Source organism: Apium graveolens, chromosome 3 (genome assembly GCF_009905375.1).
Source record: "Apium graveolens cultivar Ventura chromosome 3, ASM990537v1, whole genome shotgun sequence".
NCBI classification, from domain to species: domain Eukaryota; kingdom Viridiplantae; phylum Streptophyta; class Magnoliopsida; order Apiales; family Apiaceae; genus Apium; species Apium graveolens.
Genome location: NC_133649.1, coordinates 82,918,627 through 82,941,923, shown reverse-complemented (window position 1 = coordinate 82,941,923; position 23,297 = coordinate 82,918,627). Strand labels below are relative to the sequence as shown.

Here is a 23,297-nt window from a genome sequence, read left to right as displayed (position 1 = left end):
GGTGTTAATAATCAAACTTATTTTCGATTATTCAAATAAAGATAATACTTTCATATAAGTGTATCTTTGGTTATTTAATACTCGTTTCAAGTATAAGTTTAAAAACTTCTACTTCAATTATTTTTATAAAGATTATTCTTTATGGGAATATTATTTAAATAATAATATTCAGATATTTTCTAATATATCGGGACTGATTTATTTCATTAAATCAGCTTTACTCCAAACATTCTTAAAAATGTTTTCGAGTCTTCAAAATGATTTTAAAAGTTAGAGCGGATCCCAAAACTCATTTTCCGATTTAAGATCTTCCTTTCGAAGGAGACTTGAATATTCGCTCAAAATCTTGGGGATCCGGCTCTGTGGTATATTTTATATTCGCAACATGGTTGCTGTCTTGAGAAAACAATTTGATTACTTGCCCACTGTTCGGGAAGTAAGTCCATCTGATTGAGTCGGCATAAGCGACAGGCCGGGGTACGGTCTATGAATGTGTAAGTGGCTGGGTGGCAGTCCATCAACGCGTAAGAGGCCGGGTGGCGGTCCAGCACAAGGTCCTTATGTGGCCAGGGTGATGACCGGTGGGGGATTCATCCATCTACTAGTAGAAAAGGTTACTTATTGGTATCTTTGCCTGATCAGCAAGATATCTGGTTTATGCCAAAATTCTTTTCCTTCCAAATTCATTGGATATTGCAACTCTGTTCATACTTTACATGACAGAGGTTTTCAGAAAATGTATGGGAGATATATATATGAATATATTTATATATCGGGACTTATTGAAGTATCTCGTAACTTCATTATTTATAATGATATTCAAAGATTGAATCTATTCAAATCTTGTCTTATAGTCTCATCTATGTGATGAACCTTTGAAACTGATTATAACTTGAACGGGGGTAGTTCAAGTAGTATTTGGGATAGATATAAGTATTCTGGGGTATCTTGTAACTTCATCTTTTAAACTTATATCTAGTTAATGATTGTCTTATGAATGACAAAGATTTTCGGAAAAACGTTGAGACAAGGTTAGATATATGAGATCACCTTGCAACGATATTTTTATATATACAGTTATAAACTGGAACTCTGTGTATATTATGCATGGAAGAGGACTTCCAAGATTTTGAAAAGTATATATGTATATATACTGAATATTTTGCGACTTCATCGCATTAAGATATCAAACTTGGTTCATTTCTTTTGACCAAGACTTTCATGAGTATTATGAGTAGGCTCATATATTGTAAATCATTATACATATTATTTTGGTGGGCTTGCTGCTCACCCTTGCTTTATTTCTTCATCACACAACAACAGTTAGGAAAGATGGCCAGACTCCAGCAGACCCAGCGCAAGCGCGTGGGAAGCGTCCCGCGTCTTCCCGTTGATGTTGTAGCTGCTATAGCTGCAGAGGTAGATCTATTGTAGATCAGACCATCTACTTTTGAGAATCAATTATGTATAATTATAACTTGTGGCAGATAATGGCAATTAACTGTAAATTTATCAAGTAATCATTTTGGGTTGTAATAACTTTTAAATTGTGGATTCAAAGACTTGTACTTATTTAAATTTCATCTCTGAGACTATAACGGGTTGTGGTGTGTGTTAGTGTGGGGTCACAGCATAAGGTTATTTATTATTAATTAAGTGAAGTGATATTGTGGAAAGAAAGACCGTGACGACCCGGATCCCCGACCCCGGATCTGGGGGTGTTACAGAAATGGTATCAGAGCTAAGCGTTATAAACCTCAGAGATGATGGGACGTTAAGATAATAAGTTAACTAAGATAATAAGAACTCTTGCCAAGTTCATAGTCGGGCTACCTAACGTAGCACTGACAATTAAAACCCTTATGGGAACCCTTATAAATATCGTGATAGGAGCGTAGTTCGTTATCGTATATGGTAGCGGGACTCCGAACCCTGAGGTTGAGGAGCAACATCGCGATGATATTTTATTACTAATTGGAGATCGGATTGTGGATCCGATAGAGTGTCCTAATGCAGGACCAGATGATGTTGATATTGAGGATTTAGCGGTTGAGGATGTTGTCCTAGAAGGGATAGTTGTTGAGGAGGATCCCATGGAGGATCCTGACAGGATTGGATAAAGGACCACTGATGAATTGATGACCATGGTTTGGTCGACTACCAGAGGTAGGATTGGCCGGTCACTACCGGAGGTTCGTTCAAGTTGTAAAGATAGTAGCCCCTTTAACGCGGCTTACTCGTAAGACTGAGAAGTTCGAATGGACAGAGAAATGCGAGAACAGCTTTCAAGAACTGAAGCAGAGGTTGGTGATGGCCCTTATGCTGGCATTGCCGGATGGAAAAGGAGATTTTGTGAAGTGTAGTGACGCTTCGCACAAGGGCTTAGGGTGCGTGCTTATGCAGCACGGTAAGGTAATCGCGTACATGTCAAGACAATTAAGGTAATATGAAATTCGATATCCCCGCCCATGAGCTTAGGCTCGTGGCAATAGTTTTACCCTAAAGATTGGAGGCACTACTTGTATGGAGAGAAGTGCAAGATTTACACAAACCATAGGAGCTCTAGTACCTTTTTACGTAGAAAGAGCTCAACATACGCCAGAGGAGGCGGTTAGAGCTAATCAAGAATTATGATTGGGAGATTCTTTATCATTCGGGGAAAGCCAATATGGTGGTTGATGCCCTTAGTAAAAAGGAGAGACTCAAGATGATAATGTCTTTTGGAGAGTTTATAAGAGATTTTGAGAAAATGGAAATAGTAGTGAAGGTAACCGGAGCCGGTACCGAAGCCCCAGCAGCCCCAAGCGCGCCCCGACGCCCCCAGCAGCCCCAGCTGCCCCAGCAGCCCCAGCTGCCCCAGCAGCCCCAGCTGCTCAGCCCCAACAGCCCCAGCAGCCCCAGCACCCCAGCAGCCCCAGCAGCCCCAGCAAGCCCAGCAGCACCAGCAGCCCCAGCAGCCCCATGTAATCGCACAGCGGAACAAAAAAACTACCGGAATTGATTTCCGATCTCACATAACTTTTACAAAATACCCGGAACAATTACAAAAAAAAATAGATCTAATAAAAAACTAATTTTGTAAAATCTATTCTAACACGATCAACCCTCGTGTAAATTACAACCACGATTAAACCACGTGGAAACCAAAACAAAAATTAACCACGATTAAACCACGTGGGATCCAAACACATAATTAAAATATACATGGCCATAATAGTGGATTAACAACCTGCATCAAAACCAATACAAGCAAAATACTATATACACGTATATATAATTACGACATGAACATTATATCATAAAACGTAGAACCCATTACCAGGCTCTTAATACCAATTATTGGGAACCACGGACTTGGGGTGTTACTACGTTTTACGATAAAGATTACGAAAAGAAGATTACCTTGTTAATGGTTGATTCCACGCTCTTCTATTGTATTCCCAAATTTCCTTGAACGAAGTGTGGCCTCCGTCTTCTCAAGTTATCCTCTCTTCTTGCTCCTTGGTGGCTACAATATGTTTTCACCCAATTCCAAGCAAGAAAAGAATAAGAATATATATAGGCTACAATAGGGACCATGGATAATTAGGTTGGGCCTTCTAATTACATCTTGAGCCTAGCCCAATATAATTAAATATTAATTCAATCCACTAAAGAATTAATATTTGCACTACCTTTCCTAATACCGTAATTTAATTAATTGCTGGGGCTGCTGGGGCTTCTGGGGCTGAGCAGCTGGGGCTGCTGGGGCTGCTGGGGGCGTCGGGGCGCGCTTGGGGCAGATTTTTTTTTGAGAGCTGGATTTTTTTCAAGGGCCATAATAGTGGAAAATTTATTTTAATTTTTTCCATTAAATTTTAATTATTGCTTTAATTTATTGATTATGTGTGTCGTTAATTATGTGTGTAATTCTTTTAAAATTGCATGTTTAACTTAATTAGGACGACATGGACATAAATTTTATTTATTGCTTTAATTAAATATTATATGTTGCTAAAATTATGTGTGTATTTTGAATGCATGTTTAGACATAATTATAACAACATAGGGCCCCATTTAATTTTAAAATTCCTCAATTTTAATAAAAAAATTCTAAGTGGGAGAGGGAATTAATATGAAATTAAATCCCATGGTCTCCATTATTGGTTGTAGATAATTTAACATAAAGACGAATATAAATTATATATACGTCACCCATCGTGGTATGTAATTTATGGTGTCTAGAATGTTATAGAAATTACTAGAACAAACTTCTTAAATTAATAAATTTTAAAAAGGATTAAATACTGATTTTCTTTATTTCTGATTTGGGGCGATTTTGTCAAAAACGGGTTCATCGAACTCGTAAGGCTGTGGGTTTTAAGCGAGACCGATGTGACTCCTCCACTACCTGGAAATCAAACCATTGATGAATATTGAATTGAAGTATTCTATTCAAGGCAAAATTACGAATATTGGAAGGTATACACGCCACCCATCGTGGCATACCAAGTTCCATAGATTTCGAATAATTTAAGATTTGATGATGGTATACACTTAGCTATGAAAAATAATATAGTCCACCCCAATGTGGCATATTGTTTAGTAATAGGACCGAAGTAACATTTAAACAAAATTAGGTGGTATACATGTCACACATCGTGGGGTACCAGAAGCTTATGGTGTTTATATGTTAGTGCATTAAATTTTAATAATTGTTAGAGGAATCAATAGATCTTAATAATTAATGCACCCTTATTTATGTGATGTTTTTATGCATGATTCTCAGGATAAAATGGGCTTTAATCCACTATTCACCATACTTAAGGATAACAAACTTACCGGACCTAACTATATTGAATGGAAACGAAATTTGGACATTGTGTTGACTGCTGAGGAGTACAAGTTTTGCACTTATGAACCCAAGCCTGAACAACCTGCTGTTGATGCTCCTGAAGATGAGAAAGAGTATTATAAACGGTGGATTAAGGCTGATGAGATGTCGCGATGTTACATTCTGGCAGCAATGTCGGGTGTTTTGCAGCATCAGCATCAGTCTATGGCCACTACTTCGGATATGCTCTTTAATCTCAAGGAACTTTTTGGAGATCAGAATAGGGCTGCTAGGCAAGTAGCCATGAAGGCGTTAATGAACACTCAGATGGATGAAGGCACACCTGTAAAGGATCATGTTCTCAAGATGATGTCGCATCTGAATGAGATAGAGATCCTTGGTGCTGAACTTGACGGGGAAACCCAGATTGACATTATCCTTATGAGCTTGTCGAAGAGTTTTGAGCAGTTCCGCTTGAATTACAACATGAACAAGAGGCAGTATAGTCTCGCGGAACTGCTGACAGAACTTCAGGCAGCTGAAGGATTATTTCGGCAGAGTGTTCAAGTGAATGTGGCTGAGAAAGGTTCTTCCTCTAAGCCGAAAGGTATTAAGAAGAAGAAAAAGGCTCAGACACAGAAAGCTGTGAAGGCAGTGGGAGTTCAGGGTGGTGTGAAAAAGCCTAAGGGAAAGTGCTTCAGATGCAAACAGTCAGGTCACTGGAAACAGGATTGTCCTCTTCCTAAGAAGACAAACAATACTGGTATGTCTCTTTCTCTAGTTACAGAAACATTTATAGCGGCTATATCTACGAGCACTTGGTGTGTAGATACGGGAGCCACTGATCATGTTTGTAATTCTATGCAGGGGTTTCAACTATCCAGAATGCTTAGAGATGGTGAGATATACGTGTTCATGGGAGATGCTACGAAAGTAGCAGTAGTTGCAGTAGGAGTTATTCATTTATCTTTTGGTCCTGATAGGATTTTGGTTTTGAACAATTGTCTTTATGTACCTTCTTTTAGAAGGAATTTAATTTCGGTTTCTAAACTTGCTTTGGATGGTTATAATGTTTGTTTGGATCGTAATGTTTCTATTATGATGAATAAACGAATTATATGTTCTGGTACATTGCAAGACAATTTGTATATAATTAATCCTAGTCAACCTGCACTACAACTGCAATTTAGGGAATTGAACAACACATCTTCTAACTCTACTAAAAGAAAGGTACCTTCTAGTTTGAACCAAACATATCTTTGGCACTTGAGATTAGGTCATATTAACTTGAGGAGGATTCAAAGACTGGTAGTAGACGGGCCTTTAAGCTCATTGGCAGTGGAGCCATTTCCAGTTTGTGAATCCTGCTTGGAAGGTAAAATGACTAAGAGGCCTTTCAAGGCAAAAGGGAATAGAGCCAAACAACTGTTAGAATTGGCTCACTCTGATTTATGTGGACCCATGAATATCCAAGCAAGAGGTGGTTATGAATATTTCGTCACTTTCATTGATGATTATTCTAGATATGGGTACGTTTATTTGTTGCACCGTAAGTCTGAGTGCTTTGATAAGTTCAAAGAGTACAAAGCTAAAACGGAGAAGCGACTTAATAAAAGTATCAAGTCACTACGATCAGATCGTGGTGGCGAATACTTGCTTGGAGAATTTAGGGAATATTTATCAGAAAATGGGATAGAATCCCAGTTAACTGCACCAGGCACACCCCAGCCAGAAACGGTATAGCAGAGAGAAGGAACCGGACTCTTTTAGAGAGTGTTAGATCGATGATGAGTTATTCGGATTTACCCAAGTCGTTTTGGGGACAACAGCTTATGTTCTGAACTTAGTACCTTCTAAGTCGGTTCCTAAAACCCCCTTAGAATTGTGGACCGGGGATAAACCGAGTCTAAGACATATTCGAATATGGGGTTGTCCAGCACATGTGCTGAACAAGAACGCGACTAAGTTAGAATCTCGTACAGAAGTAAGGTTGTTTGTAGGCTACCCCATGGGAACGAAAGGATATTTATTTTATAGTCCGAAGAATCGGGATGTCATTGTTAGCACCAATGCAAGATTCTTAGAGGAGGAATATATAATGAATCACAAACCCATGAGTAGTGTCGTTTTAGAGGAACTAGTGGGAGGGACAAATAATACCCATGAAGCTGTAGTACAAGTAGAACAACCACAACATAATGTACAACCTGTCACTAATACCGCACCAGTGCCTCGTCGTAGTGGGAGGGATGTTCAACAGCCTGATAGATTCATGTTTTTGGGTGAGTCTTCAGACTTGGTCTCTAGTGAACATGATGATGATCCCCGTACATACGAAGAGGCAGCACAAGACAAAGATGCAGATCTTTGGCAAAAGGAGATGGAATCTGAGATAGAATCAATGTATTCTAATCAGGTCTGGGAGCTCGTGGAACAACCCAAAGGTATAAAACCTATTGGATGTAAGTGGATCTACAAGAAAAAGAGGGGATTAGATAAAAAGGTGAAAGCCTGGAAAGCAAGACTTGTTGCGAAAGGGTATACTCAGAAAGAAGGTATCGATTATGAGGAAACCTTTTCACCGGTAGTCATGCTTAAGTCAATCCGTATTCTTTTATCTATAGCAGCTCATCTCGATTATGAGATTTGGAAAATGGATGTCAAGACAGCTTTTCTTAATGGAAGTCTTGAAGAAACCATCTATATGCAGCAACCAAAAGGATTCATTAAGGAAGGCCAAGAGCATCTGGTATATAAGCTTAAGAGGTCTATTTATGGACTTAAACAAGCTTCTAGAGACTGGAATATTCATTTTGATCAGGCAGTCCAGTCATATGGATTTGATCAAAGTCCAAGCGAATCGTGCATGTATAAGAGAAGTGAAGGTAATGCAGTGGTTTTTCTAGTACTATATGTAGATGACATTTTACTCATTGGAAACAATGTTGAGATGTTGTCATCAGTAAAGGCATGGTTGTTCAAACAATTTGACATGAAGGACTTAGATGAAGCGGCATACATCCTTGGGATCAAAGTTATAAGGGATCGCAAGAAAAGGATGTTGGCTTTATCTCAAGAGCCCTACATTGATGAAGTATTAGCTCGTTTTAACATGCAGAACTCCAAGAAAGGTTTTCTACCTTTTAAGCATGGAGTTACTCTATCTAAGAAGCAATGTCCTTCGACACCTAAGGATATAGAGAGCATAAAAGCAGTTCCTTATGCTTCAGCATCTGGAAGCTTAATGTATGATATGTTATGTACGAGGCCTGACATCTGCTTTGCTGTAGGCATGGTTAGTAGATATCAGTCGAACCCAGGTCAGGAACATTGGAGTGCAGTAAAAACTATACTCAAGTACCTGAGAAGGACTAAGGAGTATATCTTAATTTACAAGGCCTCAGATCTATTTCCTTTGGGATATACTGATTCAGATTTCCAATCAGATAGGGATAAGAGGAAATCAACCTCGGGATATGTTTTTACTTTGGGAGGTGGAGCCGTTATATGGAGGAGTGTAAAGCAGAAATGCATTGCAGACTCCACCATGGAGGCCGAGTACGTGGCGGCCTCTTAGGCTGCCAAGGAGGCTGTATGGTTGGACACATAGATTTTTATGTAATAGTGGATTAAATAAACACTGATATACACATAGAATATTTGAGTATAAGTGGGAGATTGTTAGTGTATATTGAAAATATTTATTTGAAGTATATACATTTATTTCTGGCTTGTTTAATTGAGAATCATTTGAATGTTTACATGTTGTCTAATATTATATATTGTGAACAATCTAGTATCAAATGGGATATAGAATATTAGATTGTTAAATACGGTTATATAATATAATAAGGTTCACAGCATAAGTGGTGTTGGACAATCCACTGGTATGGCTGTAGTATTATTTAGATTAGTTTATATTGACTAATAAATAATGCTAGTATACTTTGTGTATATTGAACAAGATCAAATTTAGAATTGTTCCCTTAATACTGATTAAGAAGGAGAACTAAGATTCTATGTTATTATTAATGCTTAGGTTCTTAATCCGGAAATAGTAATTGACACGTGTATATTATTTACATGCTTTGATTTATATATGAAATAATTCTTTTGAATTATATCATTATATTTTGGGTGATGGAATTATATACATGGTGGATATTATTTATTGAAGGAATCCATGTCCTGATAATATTCGGGGTAATGATGTCCCCTTGAAAGCTCAAAAAGATTTAATTATGTGAAACCCTGCAGGTGGAATTTATTCTGGCATAATTAAATAAAGGTTGAGTGGATGATCAAGGATAAAAGATATTAATTAAATAAATTATCAGTAATTTATTTAATTAATGGACATATGATATTTTAAACATGGCGAATTTAATAAGTAAATAATATTGGAACCGAATTAATTAAATTACGGTATTAGGAAAGGTAGTGCAAATATTAATTCTTTAGTGGATTGAATTAATATTTAATTACATTGGGCTAGGCTCAAGATGTAATTAGAAGGCCCAACCTAATTATCCATGGTCCCTATTGTAGCCTATATATATTCTTATTCTCTTCTTGCTTGGAATTGGGTGAAAACATATTGTAGCCACCAAGGAGAAAGAAGAGAGGATAACTTGAGAAGACGGAGGTCACACTTCGCTCAAGGGAATTTGGGAATACAATAGAAGAGTGTGGAATCAACCATTAACAAGGTAATCTTCTTTTCGTAATCTTTATCGTAAAACGTAGTAACACCCCAAGTCCGTGGTTCCCAACACTCATAGCAGCAGTCTTTGCCATCAGATAAAACTTCACCAGAAACTTTTGCGCAAGATCTTGCCAAGTAGTGATGGACCCAGCTGGTTCAGAATGTAACCAGTCCTTAGCTTTGTACCTCAGTGAGAATGGGAAAAGCCTCAGCTTGATAGCCTCATCAGTCACGCCATTATACTTGAAAGTACTGCAGATCTCGACAAAATTCCTTATGTGCATATTGGGGTCTTCAGTAGCAGCTCCTCCAAAAGAAACAGAATTCTGCACCATCTGAATAGTACCCGGCTTGATTTCAAAGGTGTTAGCTTGAATAGCCGGATGAAGAATGCTTGACTAAATGTCATCAATTTTAGGCCGAGAAAAGTCCATAAGAGCTGGATCGGTCAGAACAATACGATCACCCATGATTACTGGTTCTTTCTGCTCACTTCCTGAATCCGAATCTTCAAATTCTATCTTCTCCGGAATATCAAGAACTTCGTCTGTCTCTTTAGCTGTATCTAAGGTCCTCTTGCGAGTACGAGAACAAGTTTGCATAAACGCTCGCTAAAGTACCTGAAACACAACCAGAAATAATAAGTAACAAAAACGTCTTAATCACCGAGTCCTAACGACCAATGATGGTAAGTACATAAACTAAACAAATACGCCGAGTCCCCGGCAACGGCGCCAAAAACTTGTTAGGGTGAAAACACGCGCTAATAACACACGCAAGTATACGCGTTCGCAAGTAATATAGAATACTTTCTAGTTCGTTACCACAGAGACTCAGACTAATTATGTTCAATTAAACTCACTCACCAATGTATGATTACTTCTCAATTTAAGACACTAACACTTAGAATTGTTGACTAAATATTAACTACAATTAATACTTAATTAACTACTTAATTAACACTTCGAATTAATAATATTAAAACACTCACGAGATCACAACTTCATTACTACTTCCTTCAATAGTTATAGTTATTACCCTTAGCATGCAACAATGATGATATTAATCGAATAATACGAAACTGATAAAAGCCAACTTTCATTGTACTAATACCATTCTACCAAACATCCACAATTAAGATAGAAGTTGAATAGGCATCAATTATGTTGAGTCCCTATATGTCTACAGAAATTGACAACATAATGATTTAAGCACAAGTTATTCCTTTTGATTACACAGGGCGAATAAAACGGTTAGAGTTACCCACTAATCATGCAACATCATACATGAACCTATGCTAGCATGACAAGTTCTAAATCTCGAGATCCACCATCGCTTCACAAGAGATTAACACCCTATCTTATATGTTCGCGATGCACATAAGACGAATACGCACAACCAATACTAGATATCATACAATCATCACACACTAAGGTATTAAACAATTAACTAAAGAATTCCATAGCAAATCCGTTACGACCCCATGATCACGATTAGCCCATGATAGCACTTATCGTCATCATGGGTCCATATGAAAACATGATAAATAAACACAAGATAATAATAACTAAACTAATTATATTAAACCATAGTACATCACAAGAGTAAATAGGTTCAAAGCAAAGAAAACTAGCATCCAACGTTACAATGAAATAAAGTATCACAAGAAAATATGCTTCCTCTTCGTTGTGGTGTGCTAAAACGGTCTTCTTCCTTATCTCCTTCTCTCCTTGCTTAATACAACGATCCTCCCTCCTGAAAACGTCTCTAAATTTACTTATATAATAGTCCCATAAAACTCAGATTACGTAGAAGTTGGAAGCCAAACAGAAGTAGAAGTCTTAAAACAATTTATCTTTTTTCCCGACCCTGTGCGGCCGCTCAGCATAGCTGAGCGGGCGCTCAGCTTTCTGCGCGGCCGCTCAGCATAGCTGAGCGGGCGCTCAGGACCCTACTGGAAAATTCCTGAGTTTGCTTCATTTCTTCGCTGTAATCTGCCCCTTTCTTTCCTCTCGCAATGCTGAACACATGCCAAGGCTTATTCTTAATGATTACTCCTCCGAAATGCAACTATTACCCTGAAATGCACAAACACTAGAAAAACGCATCAAATACACAAAATACTTGATTTCAAGACACCAATTTAAGCTATTTTAAGACGTTCTAAGTGGTATAAAATGCCACTTATCACTAGCCAAGCTGGTCATTGAGCCATCCCAAGAGGGGCATCTCACGGAGAGGCATCATATGGCCTCACTGGCCAAGCTAGTCATAGAGGCATCCCAAAAAGGGGCATCTCACTAAAAGGTATCTCAAGACCTCGTTAGCCAAGCTGGTCATTGAGGCATTCCAAGAGGGGCATCTCACAAAAAGGCATCTCAAGACCTTCCTAGCGAAGCTTGTCATTGAGGTATCCCAAGAGCGGGCATCTCAAGGAGATGTGTCCAATGACCTTGCTGGACAAGTTGGTCATAAAGGCATCCCAAAAAGGGGTAACTTTGATTCCAAAATGTTGAATATTGACTTTGTGAATGAACTATCCGTGTACGAGGGGCTCAGTACTGAAACGGGCTCCTCCTATCTTTCACGGTGGTGTGGAGACCTCTCCTTAACCCTCGGTCCATAACGTTGGTGGTTCCCCCCTCGGACGAAGCTAGCTCATACCTCGATCCTTTACACACATGGCTTCCTTGCTTCTATGAAATTGATGGCACTCCTCGGATTGCTATTGAACTCAACCCTCTCATTCTTCTTACTACCTCCAGCTAGACTTACAGAAAAAAAAAAATTCGCGGTCGAACTACCAAAATTATATTTAGTTTGCTTATTAATTTAGTCCGAAGTAACAAATTAGAATTATATAGAACTCGATATTAATTAAAATATAAATTGGTAGAAGAAGTTGAATTTAATATAAATTGTTATGATATAGAGTTCGATATAAAATAGAATTAAAATTGGTAAAGTAATGGAGGAAGTTAACTTCAATATCAATTAGAATTAGAATTTAGAATTGAAATAATTAAGTAAGGGTAATTAAGTAATTTCATCAAGTACCGGCCGACCGACTACCAAACTTTTAATGTTTCGTCTATTATAATATAGTATAGATAGATAGTATAAATTGTTCATAATTTGTCAAATATAACTGCGTAGCATGAATTCATTACTAGCCTCATTTGATGACTATACTTAACCGAACAAGAATGACGGGTGTACTTTCAAATTCTAGACGAACCCAAGTTTCATCTGGATGACTGAGGTGGAAAAATGTGGCTGAACCGTTCATGAAAACAACTTGTAACCAAAGTGTCCTTTTCCATTGCTATATATATTCATTTCTATTATTTCCTTGATTAAATTTTATTAACCAAAGTGTCCTTTTCCATTGCTATATATATTCCTTTTTATTATTTTCTTGATTAAATTTTATTAAATACATATTTCAAATGTTTATAGATAGTATTTGTAGTTTTTGTCTATGTTATGCTTAAAATTTATAATTAGCAATAATACATATTTGAAATTTTATTTGTACAGAAATATGATTTTTCAACTTTTCCTTGCACAAAAAATGATTTTACTGCAACTGCAATCTCAATGGATTTCTGCATCTCCATTTAATCAATCTTGAATACAACCAAAAAATTTTGATACAATATCTGTAGAAGATAGTTAAATTTTAAAAAAGAAAACTTAAAAAAGTAGTATTTTATAATTTCTCTTCATTTTTATGTATATATTAGATTTTGTGATCATATTTTAGTCATCCATATTTATCAAACAAACAGTTTATTATACATTTATATTAATGATTCATATATTAATTCATCCACAAATCTAGAGAAAAATATTTTTTTTGAATAAAATGTGCTTGCATTAATCAAATCAAGTCTTTCTGGATTACATGCATAATAAACTCAGGTGGATTATCACCCATTCCTCTACTTCTACTACATAGAATAGACAACTTTTGCTAGACTATGCGCCACACTATTCGCAGAACGATACACAAATTTAACTAGCACCAGATTTATATGCTTCAGAAGTCGAATACAATCACCTACTATAGTACCAAAGATAACTTCTCTTGAATCCCCTTTACAAGCATTTTCCAGCACTTGAGAATCTGTTTCAATAATGCAGCATTCATTTGTCTTTTTAATCAACCACGACAAAGCCTCTTTCATACTGATGGCTTCGGCCTCCCTCGGTGTCCATGATCCCCTCACTTTGCAACATTTACCACCCATCCATGTGCCCAGTGAATTCCGCATTACACACCCTACTCCAATACTTCCATCATTAAACACTGCAGCATTCGTGCTCACTTTGACCCAACCATTCATTGGTTTCCGCCATATACGATCTCCTAATTCATTACAGGTGCCTTTCTCTGTTCTCAAATTCTGAGCTTCCTTCCAATCCGCAAGGACATTTGTAGCTGCCATTCTAACTCAAAAAGCCGATCCATTGACTCTTTCCCAAACCCATATGTTTCTTCTGTTCCATAGTCCCTAACTGATCATCCCCATTAAGACACATTGCTCCTTTGTACATGCCTCAAATACTCTACAAATAATCATAAATGTTGTCTCATGCGGTAAGGCTTGTATTACTTATTGTGACCCTACGTATGCCAAACTGTATGAGCAAAATCACATGTAAATAGTACATGTGTATCTGTCTCTATTACGCTCCAACACCATGGGCACTGAGCATTTTGGACTACTTGTTTACTTGCTAAAGCAGCCGTCGTAGGCAAGCAGCTTGTGCAAACACGCCATAGGAATTGTGTCACTTTACCAGGGAGCTGCAACGACCATAATTTGTTCCAAAAATGCCTATTACCGTTATCTAACTCACCTTGTAACCATCTATAATAGCTCTTAACCGTAAATACTCCTTTGTCATCTAATAGCCAAAACCAGGCGTCTTTCTTACCAGTCATAGGAATGGGCACTCGTTTGATTAGTTCCGCATCTCGCCTATTGAATACATCATCAATTACTTCCATATCCCAGCATTTTCCTGTTTCATCCATCAAATTGCTCATAGTAATTTCTTCCAGGTGGTCAGGCATATATGTTGTTAAACAACCATTCTCTTCACTAGGTAACCAAGGTATATGCCAAACTCGTGTGTCTTTCCCATCGCCAATCTGACGTCTAGTCCCTGCCTTAACAACCTCCATAGCTGCTAATCGATTCCTCCATATATAACTAGAATTATTACCTAATTCTGCATTAAGAAAATGTGTATTAGGATAGTACCTTGCTTTCCTAATCTGAGAGACAAGTCCATTTGATTGTTGCAGTAACCTCCAACACTACTTAGCTAACATAGCTAAGTTAAATTTTCTCAAGTCTCGAACACCTAACCCTCCACATCCCTTAGGCTTGCACATTTTCGACCATGTCTGCCACTTTATCCCTTTTCTCATAGCTCCTTTTCCCCATAAAAAAACCATTCATCTTACGTTCAATTGCCTCACAAATAGTGGTCGGATTAAGGAACAAGTTCATCCTGAAACTAGGGACCACTTGAGTTGCAGACGATAATAATGTCAGTTTTCCTTGTTTAGGCAGATCCTTCATCGCCCAGCTCTGCACTTTATCCTTTAAAAATCCAAATACTTCAGCTTTCTTACGTCCTACACACATGGGCATACTAAGATATTTTCCTGGTGTATGTACCTCCTGTACTTGTAATATTTCACATATTGCCGCTCTCTCCTCAGTCTTCGTATTTGGACTAAAAATAATATTAGACTTATTATAATTAATCACTTATCCATATACATGTTCGTACTTCTGTAAGATACTCTTCATGGTAGTTGCTTCAGTCTGTGACAGCCTGAAAAATAGGTAGCAATCATCTGCAAATAGCAGGTGAGATACATGTGGAGCCCCTCTCGCTATCTTACAACCATGTATTATATCATTATCTTCAAAAGCTCGCATCAGCCCACTTAAGCCTTCAGCACAGAGTATATATATATATAAGGTGAAATAGGGTCTCCCTGACGGACCCCTCGCTGAGGTACCACATTTCCAAAGATCTTTGCATCACGCAAGAAATTGTAACTGACCGTTGTAATGCACTTCATAATTCTATCAATCCACATTTGCGGAAACTAAAATTTGTGAAGCATAAACTCGATAAACTTCCACTCTAATCTGTCATACACTTTTGAAACATCAACATTTAAACCGGAAATCCCCACCACTCCTTGAGTTTTCCTATGAATATAATGATTGACTTTAAATGCAAAAAGTGCATTATCCGCCAGGAGGCGATTTTCAATAAACACACTTTGTTGCTCAGAGATGAGAACATGTAAGGTTGGCTTCATTCTATTTTGCCATAATTTTTGAGAGAATTCTCATCAAGACATTAAACAGACAAGTGTATTGTTAATTTTTTCAGGTAATTCTCCTGTAGCAAAGAACTGTTGGAAAAACATGCAGATATCTTTTCCAACTATGCTCCAGTAAGCTTGAAAAAATGATGGATTCAACCCATCAATGCCCAGTGCCTTATCTGGGTGCATGTCGAATACAGCAGCCTTAACTTCCTCATCATTGATTGGCACTACAAGATCATGCATCTGGTCCACACTTAAATGTTTAAACTGAATTCTGTCAGGCAGTTTATCATCCCTATTTGTCGTACGGAATATAGATTCAAAATACCCATTAATAAGTCCCTGAATCTTCTCATCTGTTTTTCTCCAAACTCCCTCTTCATCCTTCAGCTTTTTGATTTTATTATGCTCCTTCCTGCTCGATGCATACTTGTAAAAAAAATCTAGTATTTTTATCTCCATCACACATCCAGAATTGTTTGGCTCTTTGACGCCAAAATATTTCTTTTTCTCAAGTAATTTCATATATTTCCATCGAGCTTCCCCATATTGTTGAGTACCTGCCTTATCTCTCCTCGATCTAAACCTCTTCATATCAGCTCTATACTTCCTCAACTTAGTATTCATATCTTTGACCAGATTTTCACCCCACTCTTCTAATTTCGCGCAACATATCACCATTTTGTCCATTAAACTCGTGGTTGTCTCATCGTTCCAACACATTTGAATAATATTCCTACATTCACTCTCCTTAACCCACATATTTTCAAATTTGAAGCGACTTGTTTTTTGCACATATACTTGCTTGTGGAGCTATAAAAATAACGGCATGTAATCAGACATAGATACCTAAATCACTTGAACCTCAGCCCCTGGAAACATCTCCATCCACTTATCTGTAGCTAGCCCTCTATCTAGCCTCTCTTGCACCCATCTCTCCGTTCCTCTCGCATGTTCCCAGGTATAAATATCTCCTGTAAACCCAAGGTCCCACATCCCATATTACATTACAACCTCCGAGAATCCATCTAGTAGCGCAGTTGGATGACGTTGCCCCCTCCCCCCCCCCGTTTTTCCTCCATATACATAAGATCGTTATAATCTTCAATCAAACACCATGGTAAACTTGATGATGCTGATAACTCTCTTATCATATTCCAGGCCTCCTGCCTTCTTCCCCTCTTCGGAAAACCATAATATCCCGTATACCTCCATCTCCCCAGAGTTTCGTGAGTGCATTCAAAGTCAATAAAATTATTACAGCTACTCACACTCTTAATACCTTCTTCATTTTTCCAGAACAGTGCGATCCCCCCACCATGTCCTTGGACATCGACAGCAAAGTAATTTGCAAAACCTAGTTTCTTACTTACCTTCTCAACTTTATTTTGTTTAACTAATGTCTCACTTATAAAAATTATATTGGGCCTTAACTGTGTATTCATTTCATACAGAATCGAACTGCTCGTGGGTTGGCCAGCCCACGACAGTTCCATGCTAGTAGATTCATTATCCTTGGCGGGCCTGGACTCCAGGACCCGCCACTAACACGTTTTTTGGCCCAGTTGTTTAGGTGTAGTGCATATTCTGCTCATTATCCATTTCATGATTCTCTCCCAACAACCCGGTATCAATCCGTTTCCTTTCTGACTCGAGAACTATATTCGCGGTTTCCATTTACTCATCTGTTGTATTTACATCCCCTATTTTTCGCCCCATGATTATCGTATCCTTATCACTTGTCATCAGCTCCCTATTTTCACGTGGTTTAACCCTAATCTCCTCCGTGTCATCAGCCTTCTTTCAGATCACCCCTTCAATCTCCATGAATCTCACCACCTCCCGATCACCACCATGTACGGTGGTTGCTCCTTCTCCTTCAGGTTTATGTCCCCATACTCTAGTGCCCTCAGTCGTATTTCTAAACCACCTAGCACCTGTATTGTTCTTTGCATTCCTGGACGGTGCACGTAACCAAGCTCCATATGCTTTCTCCACCATTTTTTCTGGATTTGCATAGATAACATTACAGTCGCATTCTGAATGCCCAATTATCCCACACACAAAATAAAATATTCCCAACCTCTCATACTTAAAATTTAACCAGCTCTAACTATCTCCCCCTCTTTATTTTCACTCTACGTTTCAATGGTTTTTCTACATTTATTTCCACTCGGATACGTGTATATGGTTTCCATCCTCCTTCGAAAGTACCTGGGTCTGACTGAACGTATCTTCCAATGGATGAACCAACACTTTTGAGTATGCTTTCAGACAAGAACCCTCGTGGAATATCATAAATCTGAAACCATATTTCAAGTTCTTGTAGTTTCACTGTCATTGGATCCTCTCCTTCCTTAACCCGATGATAAACTAACATTGCTTGTTCAAAATACCAAGGGCCTCCATCAATAACCTTCTGAACATCTAACTTATGGAAAAACACAAACGAGTATTTGAGTCCCCCCATATTATGCACCTCCATCCCTTCTTTTGGCCTCCATAATCCTGCCATCACATTTTGCATCGCATTATAATATATGTATTTCTCTGTCAGGAACTTTCCAACTAATACATAAGCCTGCTTTTGTGCCACAATCTCACTACTATTCACAATAATGCCTCCTTCCTCCTCGTCATCTGTTACTAAGTTTGCATACATTTCTTCCAGAGGAACCTTCGACCTAGCCATGCTCTCAGCTTTACAAGATGATATAATAATATAACCATATAGATTGATATGTATATATGAATGTTATAGAATAATGTGTGTTTGAAGGATATTTTGTAATCAAATCAATATAAGCTGTCACGTGAACAGACAGAAAACTATCAATCATGACAGAGAGCTTCCGTAATCAGGTTATATGTTATTTGATATGTCTCAAACTCCTAATTCTCAGCATTCATAACTTGGATGAGCCGAATTGGAGGTCATCAGAAACGAGCATGCGATAAAAAACAGTAAAACACAAACATTAGAGAAAAATAATTTAGATTTAACAAATGACGGTAAAGTCTCGTAGGCTTGGCCCTGAATACTTACTAATCAACACTCATTTGAGCTAATCTTATAATCAGTCCATCTGTTAAATTATTTTTTTACATTTGAACGAAAACATATACTTTCTCCATCCCAGCTATTTATATATAAATGATGTGAACACGGACGACAAAAATATATTAAACTAATATTATTTTTGGTAGATGTCGGAATGAGAGAAAAAAGTAAAAGTATAATTTATTGAAAAATGATAAAAAAATTGAGTAAAATGATGAAACCGATCAATATTAAAATTTCTCACAAAATGATATTTTCAAACCAACATTAAGATCAGATAAATTTCTCTTATAATATGTAGAGAGTACAAAGTAACTCCATCATGCAATACTAGATTAAAGACATAAAAATGATAATTTTTTGTACATAGTACACCGTAATCTCATAATGCAATAGTAGATTAAGTACATAATTATAACAAGTTTCGTTACATGGACAGATCAATTTTAAAGGGGAGAAATTTAAAATTTAAGCTAGATTATAGTCATATCTAAAAAGTATATTCGAGAATAAATATATATTTTTTATTTAAGTCAAAATTATTAATTTATATATTAAATGGGACTTATATGTTTTAAATAAATTATTTTATAAATTTATTAAATTATTAATTTATATTAAATAATCCGAGTCGTGATTACAAAAATTTATTAATTAATTAAGATAATTAATTTATTAAATATTAATTTATCAAGATTTTTGTTGTATTACTGAATGACGTACATGAGAGTTTGAAATTTTAGGAATTACGGCCAACATGGTGAGGGGATTGTGGGTTGATGAATGACTTGTTAATATATCTAGTGGGCTGGGCTGGGCTGGGTTATGGTTGTTAATCGTTGGGCTGTGTACCTTGAATTTATACCCGTTTTGTTAACGGGCTTTGCCCCTTATATATCTAATATATTTTGCTTTTAAAAAGGTGAAAAATGTTTCAAATTTTAATTTTAGGAAAATTATCTAAAGTTAGTAGAATTTTGCACATAAAAATTGAGTGTTATTTTTATAATTATAACATGGACTTATTTGGATCAATTAATGTCTTATCAATTTCAATAATGAAATATGCACTGTGATGGTAGATGACTACTCAAGATACACATGGGTAGAAATTTGCACATAAAAATTGAATGATATTTTTATAATTATAAAATTAACCTCCTATATTTACAAATATACTATTAACTTTGATTCAAATCTCACTTAACTATAGATAATTATCTAAAGTCAATTTTAGAAAGAGTTTGAAATTTTAGAATTTTTACGAAAAAATAATTCTAGAGTTATCAAATTTGTACCCAAAATGAATCTCAAACAACAGTGGTGGATTACATGTATTTACATAAATTTTATCAATAATAATATTTCAAATTATACAAATTTATCATCACTTGTAATCAAATTGTGGTATCCAATTTGATGCATTTTAACGCTACTTAGAAAGAATATATAGTTACACAATTACTTAGAGATAATATAGTAGTACTAATATACGTTAACAGTTTCACCACAGTTAAAAAATAATCTATAAATTCAGTCATATACCAGCATTTTGCATAAATACAAAAGATAATAACCAGTGATCAGAAAATTTGTTATTATTACATAATTGGAATTGGGTCGGATGATTTAGCAATGCTCACCCGTGGGATCTTTCATCAGCCACGCGGATATTTCAACTTTAACTAATGATCATAATTCATTATAATATGGATAATTTAATGGAGTTTCCAGATATAGTATACCAACTTGAAGGGACAAAAAGGGAAAATGGTGAAACTTTGTATTCCTGACCCAAGAACGAATGACATATGGAATAGCGCATTTAAATTGTGGTATAATTAGAAAAAAATGTGCAATAGAAATAATGATATAGTACAAATTCTTAAGGGAAAATTAACCGTTAGCTACTTTCATCAGGCTCGCAAATGTTTGGATGACCAACAAATGTAGCAGGCACTTCAGTTCCGTTTATTACTGTCGGACATAACGAGTGTTGGCTATGGAGTGTTCTTCTCCTGAGGTCATTTCTGGTGATCTGGGTCTACAACTCGTGTATCTTCCGTTGCTCTATTTAGTTGTGAAATTGGTGTTTCGTGTGCTGTTCTCATACATTAAGATAAGATATAGCCGCCTTTTTGGAAACATGATCATTATTATGCAGACTATATCAGCGCAGGGCAGTTTACACTAGTACTGAAATTTGAGTTGTGAAGCAACAACTTAGTAAACAAAAGTTTACTTAGTAGTCAGTCAATGGCGAACGAGTCTCAAGTATGTGTGGTGATGGTGCCCTTTCTAGCACAAGGGCATCTCGGCCAACTCCTGCATCTCTCCCGCCTCATTTCCTCTTACAACATACCCGTTCATTACGTTAGCACCACCACTCACATCTGCCAAACCAAAAGCCGCCACCAGGGCTGGGAACTCCATTCCTTCGAAAACATTCACATCCATCAACTCCCAATACAGCCTTTCCACTCTCCACCTCCTCACCCCAAAGCGTCCACTAAATTTCCCTACCATCTTCAACCACTGTTTGATGCCTCCCTTCACCTCCGCCAACCCGTTCTCAAGCTCCTTACTTCTCTATCTGCAACTGCTCGAAGACTAATAATCATTCACGACAACCTGATGTCATATGTTGTACAAGATTTTGTTTCCTTACCCAACGCGGAGACCTATTGTTTTCAGAATAGTTCTGTTTTTTTCTATTTTTCGTACTACTGGGATCTCACTGGGAGGCAAATTGCAGCTGACGATCAAATTCTTCAACAACTACCTGGTGTGGAAGGTTGTTTCAGCTCACATTTGTTTGCTTTTGCAGAAAAACAACAAGTGCATGCCAAGAACAGCTCTGGCCACCTTTACAATACTTCTAGATCAATTGAAGGCCATTACTTTGATTTGCTCCAAGAATTGCAGGTTTGCGAGAAACAGTGGGCTATTGGCCCATTCAATCCGGTTGAAATTTGCAAAAAGCCAGACGAGCAACGACACAAATGCTTAGAATGGTTAGACAATCAAGCTTCAAATTCAGTGATATTTGTGTCTTTCGGCACAACAACTTCCCTAACCGATGAGCAAATTCACACCCTCGCAGTTGGCCTAGAAAACAGCTGCCAAAAGTTTATATGGGTAGTGAGAGACGCAGACAAGGGAGATATATTCACAGGAGAAGTCAGGAAACCTGAATTACCAGAGGGGTACGAAGATCGAATCCTCAAGGCTAATCAGGGGATGATAGTGAGAGACTGGGCACCCCAGTTGGAAATCTTGGCCCATACGTCCACGGGAGGATTTATGAGCCACTGCGGATGGAATTCGTGCTTAGAAAGTATGACAATGGGAGTGCCCATAGCTACGTGGCCAATGCATTCTGACCAGCCAAGAAATGCAGCACTAATAACCAAGGTACTCGAGATAGGCACCATTGTCAAGGACTGGGAAGAAGGGAATCATTTAGTGGAATCTTCGATAATCGAAAATGCTGTAAAAAAGTTGATGGCATCTACAGAAGGAGATGAAATGAGGAAGAGAGCAGCGGAATGCAGTGATGCCATCAGGAAATCTGTGGCAGAAGGTGGGGTTAGTCGCATTGACTTGGATTCGTTTGTTGCTCACATTACTAGATGATCATGGCCAAAGTGTATAATCATCGGTTCCTAGTGCAATGCGACAGATTCGAGATAATAAATTGTGATGATTTATAAACTATAAGTTATATTGTAATTCTGTTCAGTTAGACAATAGAGCTTTGAAGAATAGTTAAACAAAACTTTGTCTTATATCCAGTTACCATGCGGAATTTGCTGAATTTGGAAGTTGTTTAGCTATTCTGTTCATGGGTGATTCCACTGGATTAGTTTTCATCTCTTCAATTTTAGCAGAATATAATTGATTAATGTTCCGCTTTGATATGTCATTATTACTGAGATTGCCAAACACGCGAGAAAGAGAAGGGTCTTGATGCAATCTGCTATTATATATGTTAATTTGTTAAGTTTAGATTGGCTTGCGCTGCACCTGAACCCTATAGTCCGGGAATCTAACAACTTTGATAGCAAGAAGAAGTTGAGTGCATAAATTATTCATTGCGCCATCAATGACGGATACACTTGTTTTGCACAATACCACAAGTTTTGTTTCATTATACAAGCAGATTGTGTACATGACAAAAGGTCGTTGCCACAATGACAGTGATGCGCTGTATAATTCTACATAAACAAGCTCATCAACTTTACCGGAACATTTTTGACTCTTTTACTAACAATTATCTGCACACATATATGATCATCGGCCGTATGTGACACATACATAAACACATTCACTCTATAAATAAACTGACAGA

At 37.3% G+C, this 23,297-nt stretch overlaps 2 protein-coding genes across 2 annotated transcripts; one reads left to right on the top strand and one right to left on the bottom strand.

The window, feature by feature from the left end:
• Window positions 1–15,906: 15,906 nt before the first annotated feature.
• On the bottom strand, window positions 15,907–17,381 carry LOC141714395 (uncharacterized). Its single transcript, XM_074517915.1, has 3 exons — window positions 17,168–17,381; window positions 16,744–16,859; window positions 15,907–16,698 (listed from the first exon to the last, which is right to left on the bottom strand). The coding sequence occupies exons 1-3, from the start codon at window positions 17,379–17,381 to the stop codon at window positions 15,907–15,909; spliced, it is 1,122 nt and encodes a 373-aa protein (XP_074374016.1).
• A 3,462-nt stretch (window positions 17,382–20,843) lies between these two features.
• LOC141712519 (zeatin O-glucosyltransferase-like) lies at window positions 20,844–22,917 on the top strand. Its single transcript, XM_074515489.1, has one exon. It carries the CDS (start codon window positions 21,203–21,205, stop codon window positions 22,580–22,582), a length of 1,380 nt encoding a protein of 459 aa, XP_074371590.1. The 5' UTR covers window positions 20,844–21,202; the 3' UTR covers window positions 22,583–22,917.
• The last annotated feature ends 380 nt before the right edge of the window (window positions 22,918–23,297 follow it).

Excerpts from the sequence above, each read along its gene's own strand:
- LOC141712519 (XM_074515489.1), top strand. The coding sequence starts at position 21,203 with ATGGCGAACGAGTCTCAAGTATGTGTGGTGATGGTGCCCTTTCTAGCA.
- LOC141714395 (XM_074517915.1), bottom strand. The coding sequence starts at position 17,381 with ATGGAACTGTCGTGGGCTGGCCAACCCACGAGCAGTTCGATTCTGTAT. Across the intron at positions 16,860-17,167 it reads GTTCTGGAAAAATGAAGAAG|GAGATATTTATACCTGGGAA; the intron begins GTATTAAGAGTG and ends TTGGGTTTACAG. Across the intron at positions 16,699-16,743 it reads TTCCAGGGGCTGAGGTTCAA|CTCCACAAGCAAGTATATGT; the intron begins GTGATTTAGGTA and ends TTATTTTTATAG.